This window comes from Asparagus officinalis, chromosome 4 (genome assembly GCF_001876935.1).
Source record: "Asparagus officinalis chromosome 4, Aspof.V1, whole genome shotgun sequence".
Classification (NCBI taxonomy): domain Eukaryota; kingdom Viridiplantae; phylum Streptophyta; class Magnoliopsida; order Asparagales; family Asparagaceae; genus Asparagus; species Asparagus officinalis.
Genome location: NC_033797.1, coordinates 49067662 through 49085989, shown reverse-complemented (window position 1 = coordinate 49085989; position 18328 = coordinate 49067662). Strand labels below are relative to the sequence as shown.

Here is an 18328-nt window from a genome sequence, read left to right as displayed (position 1 = left end):
CCAATCTAGCGCCTTTAAGCTCCGCCATCTCCTCCAGCTTTGTCGACATCGCCGACCGCTTCAGGTTTTATTTTTTCTGTTTTTAATTTTTTTTATTTTATGTATTTTTCAGTAACATCATCATGTTCAAGTAAGAATCTTTGATCACTCTCTTCGGTAGCATCATCATGTTCAAGTAAGAATCTTGGGTAAATTTTTCTGATTTGACTAAAATGTTTTTAGCTTAAGCATATATTTGGATGTAACCTCTTTGTCATCTGAAAATTCTGTTTTTTCAGTTATATTTTGAGGTAGAAAGTAGAAAATTAGAAGTTAATATTTGAATAAATTGAAAATGTAGTATTGCACAGAAACCCTTTGTCAGTTGCAACAATTTATCATTTTGTTAATATTGAGGTTGAAAGTTGAAAATTTGAATAATGCCTGGAATAAGTTGAAGCCTAGAACTTTAAGCTAAGTGCTATCAATAAATTAGATTTGATTTTATTTATTTTTGGAAAAAAGGAAAATTTGGAGGAATTATTTACGTGTATGCGATTAAATGAAAGACTGATTTTGATAAATTTATGTTCAAAGACTCGAAGAGATTGAATCTCTTTGATCTGTCTTGCTATCATTTTCTACTTTGTGTTAATGCGTTGGTAATCATGGTCTTTTATGTAGCTTTTTGTGGTGTTTGACTTTTATGGAAAAAAACCTTTATAAGAATTGTATGAGTAAAGTAGATATTTGCTTTCTCAAATCTGGCTAATTCATATTAGCTTACAAGGAAGTCGTGCTATGTTCTTTATGATTGCTAGAAATCAATTGCATAATAAGCTAATTTGGTGTACTGTAATAAGAACTTCTAAATTTATCATTAGTTTCTAATTGATTAAGGATTCTTAATTTTCTATCCTAATTGTATTATTTTCATCTCCTCACATAGATAATGGATGAAGCATGGATCAAATTTCAACATGCATGCAATTGTGCAATTGGGTATGTTCTTAAGACAAAATAGAAAGAGATTAAATAGTGAACGACAAGAGCCTGGAGAAGTAACTGATATGGTGCGAAAAATATTATCACAAAGGGTTGTATGTAGGGGAATGATCCGGATGAATCCACCGGTTTTTCATCAATTATGTGGAATATTAGAGAGAGATGACGGGCTTAAACGAACTCAAAGAGTTACTATTTTTACCAATTATGTGGAATATTAGAGAGGGATGACAGGCTTAAATGAACTCAAAGTTACTACTGAGGAACAAATTGCAAAATTTTTGTATATATTGGGACATAATATAACTACTCGTGAGGTTAGTAAGATATTTGGTCGATCTGAAGAGAGTGTGAGTCGTCATTTTCATATTGTTCTAAGAGCTATGATAGAGTTGGAAGAGATATTTTAGTACAACTCAATAGATCACAAATTCCTCCAGATATACTCAATAATCCAAATTTTGATCCATATTTCAAGGTGATGATAAATTCCACAATTTCTTATCTTTGTGTAGGTTGTTAAAATTAGAATTTAACTAATTAATTCCAATATTGTCAGCATTGTGTTGGAGCAATAGATGGAACACACATCCGAGTAATTAATCCCTATATTGTCAGGATTGTGTTGGAGCAATAGATGGAACATACATCCGAATAAATGTTTCTCCTACTGACGCTCCTATATATCGTGGTAGGAAAGACCGTCCGATACAAACTGTATTGGCTGCCTACACCTTTGACTTGAAATTCACTTATGTCTTACCTAGGTGAGCAAGCATTGCATCTGATTCCAGAATTTAAAAAAAATGCTTTACAACGACAATTTCCCCTTAAAGTCCCTCAAGGTAATTATTAATTCTAAATAAGCTACTAAGGACAATGAAACTTTTTTCCATGATAAGGTACTAATGACAGAAACTTTTTTTAGGAAAATATTATCTCGCTGATGGCGGATACATATTAAGAAGTGGAATAGTTCTACCCTATAGAGGGGGGAACACTACCATTCGAATGAGTATTCAAGAAATCCACCAAGGACTCAACATGAGCTATTTAACCTAAGATATGCGACGCTTCGCAATACCATTGAAAGAGTATTTGGCGTACTAAATAAAAGATTTCCCATCATAGCGAGCTCAATTGAACCGAATTATAGTGTTAAAACAAAAAATCAAATCATTTTAGCTTGTTATATTTTGCACAATTTTTCAAAGGGTACCGACCCAGATGATGATTTTCCTGAAGGGAAAGAAGAGGTGATAATGACAACCCATGGATGAAGATAATGTGAACGATGATGAAGATGTTCATAAAGGGGAGTGTTTAAGAGATTTCATTACAACTTCTATGTGGCAAGATTATAATGCATGACTAATGTAATAGATATTTTGTGTTGTAATCTCTATTAGTCATGAACTTGATAATTGTTAGACTAATGTTTCTTATTTGTGTTGTGTTTGACGATTGTAAGACTTGTTTTCTATTTATATTGTACTTAATGAATGTAAGACTAAAGTCCGTTAATACTTTATTTTTGTTGCATGGCTGGACTTATTTGTCTTTCGTGATAATAATATAATCTATCATTTAAATTTTTTCAAAGATTTGTGAATAATTTTCTTGTATATTTGCTAACATTATTGTGTAAATAGGAATGTTCTTGTATATTTTCTAACATTATTGTGTAAATTAGGAATGTAAAAAAGAAGCTCTATAGATGATGATTCTTCTAGAGGAAGAAATCATCTCTCTTTGGTGTGGAATTTTGCTATAGACGAGAAGTTAATTGAAACTCTTTTGCATCAAGATGTGATTGGAAACCGAATCAATACCATGTTTACAACAACGGCTTATAATCAAATAGTGGTTGAAATCCAAGAAATATTTCTCGATAAGCCAATTGATAGGGATAAAGTGAAAAATCATGTAATATATATGAAGTCAAAATGGGCAGCTTGTTATGACTTGTTTAAGAATGCGGGCAACGACTTTGCTTGGAACCGAAACACTAATATGTGGAGTGCGGAACCAGAATTAGGGGATCGACTAATTCAGGTAATGAAAAAAAATTAATGCTGAGAATACATCATGATTACTTAACTATGATATTGTCATTTCTAGTTCATATTTAATGCTGAATGCTATCAGGATACACCTACTGTTGTTGCAAATTGATCATAGTAGAGATATCAGTTTTGAAATAACTCTATTTTTAGTGTATCGGACCTAACCAAAACTCAAAAAACAGTGTTTCAGTCAGGCTGAAACACTGAAAAGAGAGAGTTTGCCATAAGGGAAGTCAGCTGGCGGATAGAAAAACTTATCTTTTTGATCATGGACTTTAAGCTTGTATTGAGGAGCTACCCTTCAAATTCTCCAGTCAATAAAAGTCCAAAGGCAAAGGTGACAAGGATTTCTGTGTGGTACCTCTTAACGGAATATACACTCATATGCCAAAAATTTATCTTTGAACACAGTCCACGCTTGATAGTATATATCTCCAACTTTTTCCTTTTTGTATTAACTGAATAAAAGTGCAAGTTCTCTGAATTGTTTTGATTCTATTCCCTGTATGTGCAAATGTCCTCATAATTTATTGCTTGATGTGTCCTCATAATTTATTACTTGATGTTGAGTGTGTTGATGCTCTTGCCTGATTTTCTTTTCCATGAATGCAATCTCAACAATATTTGTGCCTAACAAGAGGTTTTAATGTTAATATACATGGAAATATACAAGATGGGAGTTTCAGTCAGGCTGAAACACTGAAAGTTGAAACTCAACTTTCAGTGTTTCAGCCTGACTGAAACTCAAAAAACAGTGTTTCAGTCAGGCTGAAACACTGAAAAGAGAGTTTCAGCACTATTTTCAGTGTTTCAACCTGAATGAAACTCAAAAAATAGTGTTTCAGTCATGTTGAAAACTCCAGACAGTGCCTTGACAAATTGTGATTATGCTAACATCATCCAAGCTTACCAATCATTTTATTTGGAATTTATTTTCAGGCTCATCCAGAAATTGCTGAATGGAGGACCAAGGCTATTAAAAAATTATGATAAATTACTTTTGCTTTTTGCAGCTGATAGAGCAACAGGAGAGCACGGCGAAACTGCAGCTGAGATAAGAGAGAGAAGGTGAGCTTGTACTGAAACTAATGAGGTTGAGGTTGATTTTACAATTGATAGCATTGATGAAATGGTTTCTAGGGAGGAAATTATCTTGGAGAGTTTTGATGGTAATCAAGAAGCACTTGATAAAGAAGACATTCGTGGGGCTACAACAGAGACTAGGCCAACGGCAAATTCACTAAAGAAGAGCAGGGAGTCAAAGGAGGATGCTAGTGCTGAAAAAATTTATAATGGCATAGAAAAAGTGGCTGAGGTGATGCTTGGAAGTGCTGGGATATTCAACAAGGCTCGGGAAAAGACCATAATGGAAGTGGATGATCTTTGGAGTCTCTTGGTTGAGATTGGGGTCAAAGACGAACACGTTGTATATATTCCTACTTAATTCTCCAAAGAATATAAGGGGAATACTTAAATATCCAAAGATAGGCAGAAGTAAATACTCATGAGGAAGATGCGTAGGGAATCTATGCCACCTCCGCCTCATTATTAGCTTTCTACCTACTCATCTTTAATATTTTGGTTTTTAACTTTTGCTAGATGCCTTTGAGTATTTGGTGGCAATTGTAACTTCTTGTCACTTTTTGGTTATTGTAGGGCAATTGCATACTTGTTGTTGCCGAATTATGGATGTTTATGGCAAACTTGGTTGGAACATTGGTGGCCGACTTTTGTTAAACACATGCGGCAAAATTGGTTGGAAAATTGGTGTTTCATGTTTTGATAAGATACATTGTGTTTTTTAATTAATTTATATTGTGTGTATTGTTTTGATAAGATCATGTGGTATTAATAGAAGAACAAAGCACTATCCCTTTCGTGTTTATAAATTTCATGAGCTTATGTTATATGCAAAGTTTAAAACGAATGCTGACCAATGAGGATTAAATTTGACACAGTTTTGTTTTTCTATACACTATATTTCCCTCTGCCACTTTTTTGCATATAGTTTTAGTTCATAATAGAATACAATCCTCCTAATTCAAGAATATGGGTTCTTTCCCTGCCCGTAATTCACTGTTATTTTGGCTTACTTCTCTGGTTCTGTTGTCTACAGGTTAGATTGGATCCATCAAGGTCATTAAGCAAAAGGAAGCATTGAGTTGTTGCTGAGATCCTTCGGAAGGTTAAAGTCTAAAACCCCCTGCCCTTCATAACTCCAGCTCCCATTGAGCTTGATGTTAGTTTGTTTTGAAAGGAAGTTCTTATGAGCTTGTATATTGGAAATATGTAATGCATTAATAATAATAATGATGATGATGATGATGATGATGACGACGATGGACAACCAATTTCTAAGTATGATACTTTTATTTTCTTTTTTATCATTTATTAGTTGGCAAAATGTTTTAACAACATGTAAGGTCATTTGTGTAAATATATATATATATATTCTCTTCTTTCCTTCCCTCCAATAGTACTCCCAAACAAGTTAAATTAAGTTCACATTCGTTCACCTTACTCAACTCCCAAACAACATATTACAATTCCCTTTCCTTTCTTTACCTTCCCTTTCCCTAGCTTATCTTCCCTTCCAATAAGCAGGTTTCAAGCCACAATCGACATACAAAATAGGTTTTTCCCCGTGCTACGTGTTCATCAAAATGGTCGGGTCATTCAAGGGAAATGCCTCCAACTTTGCAATCATCCACTCCTTTTCGCTGATCGCAAACTTTCATGAAGTAAAGCACTAATTATCCACCTTTTGGTTGTCAATTCTGCTCTACTGCTAATTTGCCAGTAAGGGTCAGCTATATCGTACCAAAACCTTAAATAATCAAATTTATCTTGCAAATTTTCAATGAATCAAGAGAGAGAGAGCTTTTACCCTGAGCAGATCAGTCATGGAGGAAAAATCGAAAGGGTTTGGTGGAAACCCAGAAGCAGCTGGCCTCTGCCGTCCCTGCGCAGACGATGCCTCGCTCTTCGGGCTCTTGTTCTCCGACGAGCTAGACTTATCATCTACAAACAAAACAAACAAAAGCCCTAATTTTAACTAGCAGGAGAGAGAAAACACAGATCTAAACGCCTAGCCGCTAGGGTTTCCGCTCTGAGATCACCTTGATTTCCCGAAGACATGATGAGTACCGGCGACCCCTAGTTCAACGAGTTAGCGATTCGTTGCTTTGGAATTGGGGAATTGAGTTGAGCGGGGGTTTTGGGGGTTCGGAGGGGGGATTAAGATAAAGGGATAAGAGGCGTGAGGTGAGGGCCAAATTTCATAGATCGGGTCGGATTCCCTTTCTGTTAATGGAGTTTACTCACTTCACCCGACCCCCGCGGTTCATTAAAACAGTAAATACAGTATAGGGGTCTGTTTTGGGTTGGAACGGGTTTGTGGGTGCTGCGTGGTGCGTGGGGGTTGGGGTGGTGGTGGGGTGGGGGTGGATGGGGGGGGAGTAGGCTAAGAGCCCAATACGAATGTGTTTTCATGAACCCTGCATTCTTGGTCGTAAAGAAACTCTACAACTTAGCAACCATAAAATATAGGTCATGTTATCGAAAGATGGATAGCCTGGAGATTTATCCCGTATACGTAAACATTTGATATTGAATACTTCGATGACGCGTACTACTTGGGCAATGTATGCATAGAGAATATGGATAATTACATTCAGGTACACTGAAGTATTGATGTAATTACATAGATAACCTTGGAGTTTGCATATCTACAAGGATAAGCCCAAGATTAGTGATTGCATTTATACAGGTGATCTTAGAGCCTGTTTATTTGTTTCCTTCTCAAAATTACTTGTGTAGATGCAAATCAAAGGTTACTCTTGTAAATATGCAGACTCCAGAATTACTAGCGTAATTAAAGGCACCTGAATATTATTAATTTGATAGAATACAATTTATTGAGCTCTGGAAAAAAAAAATCAATGAATGAGATATAGGAGACACTAGCCATGACCAGTGCACAATAACAGAGTATCTAACAAACGAGTTCACTACCACAACTATATCATTGTTCTCAAAGATCGAAAGTTCTGTATTTACTGTTCTTTATAGTCATTGAGGCAAATTTAAAGCAATTTGCACACTCTGCCTGCAATAATGAGTGGATACGGTATACACATATACAAACATCGTTCTCGATAAATACATTGACAGTTAACTGATAGCTAAAACCTACAACCTCTCTAGCACCAAAACTTTCTCCCTTGCAACTTCAGAACCAGCTCCATATGTCAGAAAACTCAATCACTAGGGGGTGAAACAAAGTTACGCTCGTATGGCCCTTCCTGAAAAGAAATTTCAAAAATCTCCAAAAGGAAATAGAAAGAACAAATAGCCCCAAAGGTACATAACCCTTTTAGCTGGTTTACATAACCCATTAGCTTATTCTGTGTAATCCAATGTTAAGATCAGATGATATAGACGTGAGAATTGGGACTGAACGATGCCACACAGCTTTAAAAACTCGTCTCTGGTGTGCTTGCACTGACTGCGAGGGATTCGAACCATTATATCTGATGTCAAAAATATGGATGATGGGGTCAGCTGATCCCGAAGATAAATAAAGGCCATCAGGAGACCAAGCCTGACTGATCAAGGCAGATTGAGACTCACTGCTCTGCTTCCATCCAAAAGCGTGAATCTCGGTATTTTGCCTGACTCTATAATCATACAACCGGAGCTGTTTGCCTTGTTGCCTGCAAAAAACCGAGAACTTTGAGCAGACTAAAATGCACCTATAAAAAAGACGACAGTCAATAAATAGAAGCAAATATGAATAAGACAATTAGATGGTCTTCAAGATTCACCTGTAATTCTAGTTAATTCCAGTATGTCAAAATGGCAAAAGAGAATATGAATTGAACTCTTCAAGGTCTATTTTTGGTGATAGACAACAAAAAATAGGGGGAATCACGAAAAGTTGTTCAAGTGATAGATGTAATTACCAATATACATAGTCTTAATGTTTAAAGGTTATAAAGTTTAGAAGAAAGTAAGCTGCCTTTAAAAGGTTTAGAAGAAAGTAAGCTGGCAGTATTAGGACAGATGAATGACCTTTTGAGTATCAGATACTTAACTATATTAAAAGACATCAAAAGGAAACTGTAACACTCTTTTTATATGAAACTGTCTGTGGAGGGATATCTTGGAAAGTTTGAAACAAAGAAATCTCTTTTATTTGAGAAAATGTTCCTGCAAAAGATACATATCTACTCCTCTATACAAATGGGAGAATCCAAGATTCACTGTTCATACTACAGTAAATATTAATACAGCATTATTACTGTAGCACATGGGATACTGTAGTGTTTTAAAAGAAAAATTGTTGTGCCAGAGCTGTGTCTGGACTGGAAGGTAACAGTAAAAAAAAGAGTACAGCATAAATTAAAGCAAAAGATTTACTGATAAAGTAAAACTTGATAAAAGTAAAAGAGGGTACATTTCATAAAACCCCTTATGAACTTTTAAGGGCTTTGCACAGAACTTTATAAATCAGAAATTAAAAAACCCCCTCTAAACTACTAAAAAGAATGTCATAAATGACGTTAATCTGTAGAGCAGTAACTTTGAATTATGACAAACCAAAATTTCTGAAGAAAAAAATTGAATAAAGAACATTTCTGTGGGAGAACAAGACACGAATCAGGTTCGCTTTTAGACTTTTAACTGAACATGTTATTGCTGTCTACGAGATTTTCCAATATTTCAGGGGTCTTTAGTACAATTTTGAAAGTTCATGTGACTCCTTTAATTTATGAAGTCCCGGTGGATTGTGCAAGATGCCCCAAAGTTCATGGGGGTTTTGTGAAATTTACCAGAAAAAATTGCATGAGTTTTAGAAAGAGAAACTATTGTGTTCTTACATTGGCCAGAAAGCTCAGTCACTTACCCTGTTTGCACCATGAACATATTGAAATCCGACGGGTTTGGTAGCACACTCATGCATTTGGTATCAATCTGATGTTTGAATTCAGCTGTTTCAGCCAACAAGTCAAACCCAACAATCCTTTTATCTGCACCAACAGACAATATAACCTTGTTTCGCTGCAATCCAGCGACTCCCATAACTGCAGAAGAATGCTGGTTTCTATGTAAGGTCTTTGGTTTCCATGAATTTTCCTTCTCATTCCAAAGTATTACTGCATGATCGCACCCACCAGTAGCAAAGCATAGATCTACCCATGGCATGAAAGTTATACTATTGATAATACCCTTGAGATGAGGCTTTTCTTCCAAGAAAACAACTTTTTTCTGTTCACACGAAACCATATGGAGGAAATAGGTTAAGGGAATATTTGAGTAAAGATGAATTGTGCAAGCATTCTGCATGTGCAAGTGCAAGTGAGAGAAGTTTGAATTAGCTAACTGGTGAAGTTTGTCTCCTTCAAAAGTAAGATTGAGATAATGCTGAAAGAACGAGAGGGGGAAATTTTATAAAAAAACTTCTGTATCTTTAAACTAAGGATAGCAATTGGTTTCCAATTTTTATGGACCTGTTAGCTAAATGAAAGTGTAAATTCATAGCCTCATAGGACCACTGATATATAAGGGTATAGCAAAGATACAGTTTTGCTTTTAGTTTTCTTTTGGGTTTTTTTCTTTGGGCAGGGATTTTTTGGTTGATATTTTTTTTTTTTTTTTTTTATTTTTATTTTTTTTTTTTTTTTTAATTTTTTTTTTGGGGGGACCGGGGGGGGGGGGGGGGCTGCGGCGGATCTGCTAACTAGAATTTACTGATGAATAGTGAAAAGCCCTATTCAATTGTGTGGATAGTGGCAATACCAAGAGCTGTTCTCTCTTTTTGCTTGGGGCATTATAAACTCATCAATATGGGAAATATTAATAAAAGTAAAAAGAATAATGGGAACATGATGTTTTTAATAAAAGCAAGAGGAATAATTAGGAGGAAAAAAAGGTCATCTTATATACTTATATTCTTTTATCATAGTGCAATATCTTGTGCCCCTGAAAAAGGAAGACACATAAACTTCAGGTCCTCTTCTTTCTTTGTTCCTTGTTAGCGGTTGTCCGCTCCACTTGTACATTTCAACTAGCATCATTATATGTCTTTGCTTGGTGCAGAGCAAATGTTAATCAGAGAACACACTGGTCGCTTAGGTTGTCATGTGCACATGACAAAGGTTAAGGAGAACAAAATGAAAGCATCAGGTAGGGATCATAGACCGTGCAACATGATAGAAGCCCATGCTAAGGTTCTTGTTGTCTTCAAGATGATAATAAGATATGACACTATGATATGACACAATGGAAGTCTACATTAAGGACTATACTTTAGTTCAAGATGACAAACGGGTCCGTATTCTGGCACTACTAAACATTAGATGGTGAGTGATAAAGCTGAAACAGGCCTTATGTAACACAATGAGTTGAAAAGTTAGGATTTTAAGTGACATGAAGGCACTAAATGACGGTGCATTGCCTTAGGTCAGGTGTATACGGATAAGGCAAGGCAACATAATCTGACATGGACAGGGCTATTGGCAATCTTGAAAAAATTAAAGAAATAAGACGTCAAATATACATATTCTGACTCGAACCTTTTATTCACATGGACACAAACTGCATGACCAGCAAAATGTCCTCCTAGTCAATAGGGCTACCTTCTTTTCGAAGCCCCTCACTTTAAACAGTTAGCCTGGATGGGAATTTCACACCAAATGAAGGTTTGAGTTTAGGTAAATGACCAGTTAAAAAATTCTTATAAATATTTCATGGAGCCTCTTGCGTCATACTCAACTCCATTTTGATGGGAATAGGATCAAATTGTAACGATGACAATGATCTATATACTGTTTTCCCTCTGAGCCATTTACATTCATAAAAATATGAAATAAAAAGAGTTAATAAAACTTTATTATGAAAATCTGGCTCACATATGTTTAGTCTATGAAGCACGGATACTCCCCCAGAGGCCACGAATCCGTGTCTGACACGAATCAGACACGGATTCGTGCACGACACGTGCAAGACACGTGTCGGACACGGTCAATCCGTGTCCGACACGGGTCAACGGTCAAACCAAGGGGGGACACGGTCAAGGACGGCTGGACACGGCTTGGATTCGCGGAACAAAAAAAAACGCCAAAGACAACCCGAAACCCAAACCCAAAAGGCCAAAACTAAACCCTAATGTTCACTTACCTCAGTCCCGCCGCTCTCTCACTCATCTTCATCCATCGATCTCTTCTATCGGATCCCGTGCTCGTCCTCGCCTTCCTCGCCCTCGCCGAGATTAGATCTCGTGCTCCACCCGTCGCTCGTCCTGTCGCTGCTCTCGTGCTCCTCGGATATCGGCTCCACCCGTCCTCTTCTCCACCCATCGTTTTTCTTTTTTTTATAGTTCTTTTTGGAACTTTAGCAGTCCCGATCTCTGTTTTTAACCCCACTGTCGTTTGCTCTCCTTTATTTCTCTCTCTTTGAATAGTCTCTTGACTAACTCGTTTTTCTAGGGTTACTAAATACTTTTACGGCATAGTAGCCCATATTTTTAGGCTATTAATACTTTACTGTGATACTAATTCATTTTTAGGGTTATTAAATATTCTTATAGCTATTGCTCTAATTTAATAATGCATATTTTGACTAGTACTCATCTTCCTAGGTACATCACTTATTTCTACGGCTATATTTTAAACTTCAATACTGTAGGCTCATATTCTGGAAGACAGTAATGACTTTACCAGCTATCTTTTCTAACTTCACTAGTGCATGCGTCTGCCCAACTTGTTAGAAGACTACTTTTTAACCATCCTTAATAGTTAATACACTGGTGCCTTAATTTCTTATAAAATATTCAGTTACTTTTTATTAGAGTTTAGAAGTGAGAAATGACAACTTATATATATGTTTGAATAATTGAATCAGACGACCAGATGATTTAAGGCCTGAGCACCTACAAGAAAGTTAGGGCTGACGAGAAAATAAAAGGACATTTAGTTCAATTTTCCATGTGAATTTGCAAGTCACCCGAGCTATATGTAGATTTTTATGATAATGTTGACCACCTTAAATTACCACTTAGCAATGACTTCTCCGTCAAAAAAGAAGAATCTCTTATATCAAATCCAAAACTAATGCTGATGAAATAGAAAACTTGTAAAACATTTCTTACATCTCCTGAATGCTTCAGATTCAAAATTGATATCTGAGAATCGCCACCATCAGCACTGTACACAGCAAATAGGCTATCTCCATCAGGGTGCCATGTAATATCTTCAGGCCATCTCCTTTGCTTTAGGGACATACAATCAGTTGTGCTTAATAATGATGCGCTATGCCTGTATTTAGCAAATATTAATTTAGAAACAAATCAAGTTAAGCTCCGTAAGCCAGTGAAGTTATGCATCATAAGTCAATCAAGAAGACAAAAAGGTTTGGAGGATAACTACCAAAAAGTTACTTAACAAGCAAGCAAGCCCAGTAAATTGCACTCCTTTCTCTTAAGCTTTTTAGGCTGTCATCTATGAACAAACGTTACAAGTTAGATCCTTGTCTTTTTTCTCTTTGCTTTCTGCTATCTAATAATCATTCGGTTAGCAGTTTCTTCTGCTACTCTCTTTGTTCTTGATCATAGGGTACATAATAATTTAAGCTGAAATCATAATGATTTCATCAACAAAATATTTAGATATGTGTTTCCATAAGAATGGCATATAACTAGGTAACATGCTTCTTCCAAATTGTCCCCACCTACTCCTAATCCCCATAGTTACTCCAGATTCCCAGAATAATCATTCCACATTACACCAAATAAAAGACAGGTGCAGAACCTGTAAAATTTTTGCATTATGACTCGAGAAAAACTGCTTTAATAATGTAATTTGGTATTCCCAATGAAACCACAAAATATATTGTCAAGGATTGAAAAGAATACCCTTCAGACTGCAGTTCCCACAAGTTCACAACTCCATCCAAAGCACTGCAAAATCATATATGGAAACAAACAAATTAGACCCAGAGCAAAACACCACAGTTACTGATTTGCAAAACAATTCCTGTTATGTTTTTTCTGAAGAAAATTCAAAAAAGAGTGAAATGTTGAATACACAAGCTCATAAATCTAATAATGACAGTAGAGTATACTACAAGTAGAACTAGAAATAAAGTAATCATTGCATTGTGACTTTCCGCATCCACGAGATTACTCCAGCCAGAAACAGTGGAAAGTGTTTTTCAATGTAACTTTTATCATAGCGAAAAATAACGAGGCACTAAGCACATGTAAGAATTGAAGATATTGCTCCATAATTTTCTAAATATTCTAGCCGAATAATTTAAAGAACTTTTAAGTTTTTACTTTCATACTAATTAGAAGTTAGAACCGCATATGAGAATGAAGTTGATATAAATGATGGCATTTCTCAATTTTCTAACGAACTAATTCAAATGGTTTCAAAATTTAAGAGTTCATTAATAATTCTTTGAACTAAATAGCATTAGTACTTGACCATTCCAGTGCAAATGAGAAAAGAACATTTGTTATTTCTCCCTCTATATATTTGCACTTTTACCAATTGTTTGCAAAAGGAAAAACCTCAAATGAAACCACATTAGTTTCTCATCAAGTTTCTAAATCCCTTTATAATCTTTTTGTAATCACCTTTTTCTAATAGGTATATTTGGAATAATTTTATCCAAACATAGTGACACGGTCGGTTTTCATGACCTTACATAACCAGTCCATTTATCAAGTGAGCCAATATTTACAGTTCCCTTACTCAAGTAATAATTCATCATAACCGCATGTGTTGCACCTCTCAACCACTATCAACGAAAGGACCTGCTTCTAACCCAAGCTACAAAACTAGATAGCAAATCTACAGAATATTATATGTAGGATTTAAGTAAGTGGTTAACAGCTTCACTTCTCAACTGGCAGTACTACACCATGATATCATATCAATTCATAAATGTTGTATTATCCACAAAATTTATGCATATAATTTCTGAAAATATTAAGTTTTTCTCCTTAGTTCTTGCTTACTTCAAGGGCATTTCTCAACTGGCAGTACTACACCATGACATCATATCAATTCATAAACGTTTCATTATCCTCAAAATTCATGCATATAATTTCTTATTAAGTTTTTCTCCTTAGGTTTTGCTTACTTCAAGGGCATTTCTCACTTTCAGCTGAGCTTGAACATAATACTGCATATTGATATGCTCTAGAATTTTGGCACCCAGAGATTACTACTTTCAAAATCTTGCAGATTGCTGATCTTTGCCATGCCATTGAGCTAACAATGGGTCTAAATGTCCAGTAATTTCAAATATGTTTAAAGAATCTATCTTGCCTCTGATCGTGCATGAGCCATGATATTCCAATTTATTGTGATTACCAATAGTACAAGCAACAAAGTGCCCCAAAACGAATGCAACCAGATCTTAGAAACGTCAAAATAGAGTACTTCATTTTTTCCAATGCAGCAGCATAGTGAACATGTGCTGCCTACTGGTTCTTCCTCCATCCTTCCTCTGTCTTCCTTTCTTTCAATTGTGGTTCTTACTCTTAATCTTGTTTCGATCTAAATTTTGCGATCTATAAATGTCACACTGAGTTACATGTCATTTAATTTCTAGATGAATGAAATTTGTGCAGTCTGTTACGAAAATTTATAACCGATTGGGTACACCTAATTTTAAAAAAAAATATCTTCACTATGAAAAAGTGCATGGGTTGAAAAGTTATTACAAGCATCGACATTTTAGACACAATGTCAGTATTAGTGATCGCTTTGCAGGCTCGTATATTGACACATACAAAACTTCAAATCTAATAACAATAGTTTTGAGAGGTATGTAGCAACTTTATCTATGCTTATATTATGTGGCTTAATAGTTTGATGACGTTTACATTTCTAATCATAACACTTCAAAAATCCTGGTCTTATTAGGCCCCCACTTCCTGATAGAACCTCATATTTGACTCGATCATCAGATTATAAGTTCAATCAATACTGGACCAGACCGGAATATGGTTGCATGGTGTATGGGCTTGGTAAGTTTCACAAATAATGCCTACCAATACCTTAGTTTTGCTCTTAAAAATAGTTCGTAGAACGGAGCGCCCAATATAAGTCATGCATAATTGCCTTATGAGTCTCATCTTATCTCATTGAATATTGCGCTACACTACGCAGTCGGAATATTCTACTCTATATGTATTTCCGTGAAGGATAAACTCTTGGAACCTAATCCAAATGACCTGATAACAGGAAAGCCTACCATCATAACCATCTCTTCATTCAAAACCCACTTCAACAAGTCAATGTCATTTACTGATTCCTAATGCAGATTCTCTGGATCTTTGATTGTCTAATCAACTAACAACACATGTTTATGCAAAGTAAAGGGTAAATAATTGACACGGAAGACGTCTATAGTTACTTGAGTTTTGTGCGTCATGCAAAATTGATAAAAGTTCTGGTAATAGAAAGAACAATTCAGGCATTTTTCTGACACGATTCAATTCCCTTATAGTCTAGTCCATCAAGGAGCAATAAATGCTTAATCTAACACCCAATAATTCACACTTCCACTTCAAACATGAATATTGGGCCTTTAGACATCAGCTTGCCTAAAAACAAAGTATTATCCACATTACAAATATCCCTAACTTCCAACCTTAGGAGTCCAGGAACTCATACAAAAACGCTTCTGTTCTCAATAGAGGTATGGTTCATGTGGAAGATGTCTTTAGGAGAGAAAAAGACAACGATGTCTAAATAAGGAATTGTGAGAACATCTAGGTTCTCCAATAGTCAGTAGTTGCGTCTGCATTCATAGTGAAGGAAGGTGAGAACATGTTTTCCCTTTAACAAAGTATGTAGCCTAGCTTTACGCTAATACGATCCAAAACATATACAACCAAGAGTTATCCTAGAATATTTCTCCAATATGTAAATGATCATCATTCAAATCATCATTTTTGGGATGATGATAGCAGAAAGTAGAGACATTTATTTATAGTAAGTAACATGAAATTCATTATTATCAGAGCAAAAAGTAAATCATTTACGTATTCTAAAATACCTTGTGACAAACATTTGGTCATTGACAGGACTCGGAGCAAGACATCTCAGCTTCCTCTTATGCTGGCTTGAAATGTGTGTGCTGCCCTGGAAGCTAATTGTGCACGGGGATGAGCAGCTGCATACACTAGGGATCAACAACTGGTGCTCTCTCTTCTCTGTAACCCAAGCACACCAAGAATCAAATAAAATAAGAAGACTTAGGGTGTGTTTGGTAATCAAAGCGATTTTATTGTAGTATTTTTGTAAAAAACACCATGTCATGGTGTTTTTTTCAAACATGTTTTGAAAACATCATTTATAGTTATTATTTATATAGCGGCGACGGCCGGCCGACGGGCGGCAGCGACGGGCGATCGGTGGCGGGACGACGGGCGGCGGCGGATGACGGGCCGGCGACCGGCTGGCCAACCGGCAGCGACCGGCGGGCGAACGACGGGGTGAGGCGGCGGCCGGCGGGGTGGCAGTGGGGTGGCGGCGCGCCGCAAGCGGGTGGGCGGAGGGTGGCGGGCGGCCGACGGGCAACGAGGCGATGGCGGCGGCCACGGCCGGCGAAGTCGGGCGGGCCTGTGGGCGGCGACGGCTTAGATGAAAAAACGAAATCTCAAAACACATTTTTGGTGTTTTAAAAAAAATATTTATTTTTTGGATTTTGTAAAGGGTCAAGTCAAAAAATCGCCCCGGTTGCCAAACGCGTTTCATTGTTTTTTTTTAAAATAAAAATGACAAAAACGTCACGGTTGCCAAACGCTCCCTTAATATTTCCCAAAACAAGTTCAATTTTAAAGATTGAGTTTGATGTGGTTCATTGAATCAAATCAAGATGATTATAGTGTGTGTTTTGAATTGCTAACATACTACATGACCAATAGCATGAGTCACAGAAATCAGAAATATTACGATGAACTAGCGGACATACTCTAAGAAATAAGACAAAAAATGAGTGCATTCATCAAAGAGGTGGCTACTATTGAGGATACAATGAGAGAGTTTCATTTGAGATGGTTTGTTCTTGTGCAACAAGAGGCCATTAAATACACTAATTTGATAGGTGATAAAATTAAAATTTATACTATACCACTAAAACAATAACATAGTTATCACTTGGCATCTTATTTGAGATGGCTTGCTCTTGTGCAACAAGAGGCCATTAAATACACTAATTGGATAGGTGATAAAATTAAAATTTATTAACATAGTTATCACTTGGCATCTTATTAGAGTTGATACTTGACATCTTCTTAGAGAAATATTAGGTCATATTAGTAAAAGGGTAAATTACACTAAACCCCTAAGGACTTTCAGCATTTTGGAGCAAACCCCCAATAACTTTCAAAAACGCACTGAACCCTCAATAATGTTTGCAGAAACCCCCACTATCTTTTGGGTAAATTACACTAAACTCCCAATACCTTACAAAATGCTTTTTTAATGTTGTGTTTTGGTTTTAATTTATGGAGGTTATCCGCAACATGCGGAAACTCATTGGGGGCTTTCTACAATTTCAAAAAGTTATTGAGGGTTTAGTGCTATTTTGAAAGTTGTTGGGGGTTTACTGCAAACTGCTAAAATTTCTTGGGGGTTTAATGTAATTTATCCTTAGTAAAATACTATATACATTAATAGTATATAAAACTAACTCAGTAAAATGAATTATTCAAATTTCTCAACCATGGTTCATAACCCCTGATTACATACATTATGCATAACCTCCAAATCAATACCCCCAATTACATACAGTACGCATAACCCCCAAATAAATTCCCTCATGACTTAAATTGATTATAGTATTATAACCATTAATCCCCATTCAAACCCATTCAAATGTCCTAACTCATAACCCATTTCTCTATTATATAATTTATTAGATGCAACATATATATATATATATATACAGAGTAAAATTATGAAAATAGCTTTGAGAGGTAAAAAGACAATTTAGAATACTCAGATGAATAATGTAATTACAATATAATACTGTATACTTTATGTTATAAATATAAATTATACTCTTATAAACTCTGTTTTTCCCCTCTCCTAAAAAAGATATTCTACACATAGAAATAGAAATTTGTATTCAATTCAGAATGAATGTACTTTAATTGGTGCAAAAAGTTCATGAACCCATTAATTTGTCAATGTACAAGAAATACTCAATTTTATGAGAAAATGACCTGGTCTTCTTCATTTTTTATTCATCCATTC

The 18328-nt window shown here is 35.9% G+C and overlaps 2 protein-coding genes across 2 annotated transcripts in view; both read right to left on the bottom strand.

The window, feature by feature from the left end:
- Positions 1-6397, bottom strand: part of LOC109837407 (ankyrin repeat domain-containing protein 2A-like) — a 16466-nt gene extending 10069 nt beyond the window's left edge. The window contains exons 1-2 of the mRNA XM_020405641.1: positions 6170-6397; positions 5938-6071 (exon numbers count right to left, since the gene is read on the bottom strand). Coding sequence (XP_020261230.1) covers positions 5938-6071; positions 6170-6188 — 153 coding nt within the window. The 5' untranslated portion in view covers positions 6189-6397. The remainder of the gene's footprint in view (positions 1-5937; positions 6072-6169) is intronic.
- The window catches only part of LOC109838659 (U5 small nuclear ribonucleoprotein 40 kDa protein-like), a gene marked incomplete at its 5' end in the record, with an annotated part of 11889 nt that continues 606 nt past the window's right edge, over positions 7046-18328 (bottom strand). The window contains 5 exons of the mRNA XM_020407084.1: positions 7046-7765; positions 8959-9320; positions 12202-12367; positions 12964-13008; positions 16125-16281. Coding sequence (XP_020262673.1) covers positions 7447-7765; positions 8959-9320; positions 12202-12367; positions 12964-13008; positions 16125-16281 — 1049 coding nt within the window. The remainder of the gene's footprint in view (positions 7766-8958; positions 9321-12201; positions 12368-12963; positions 13009-16124; positions 16282-18328) is intronic.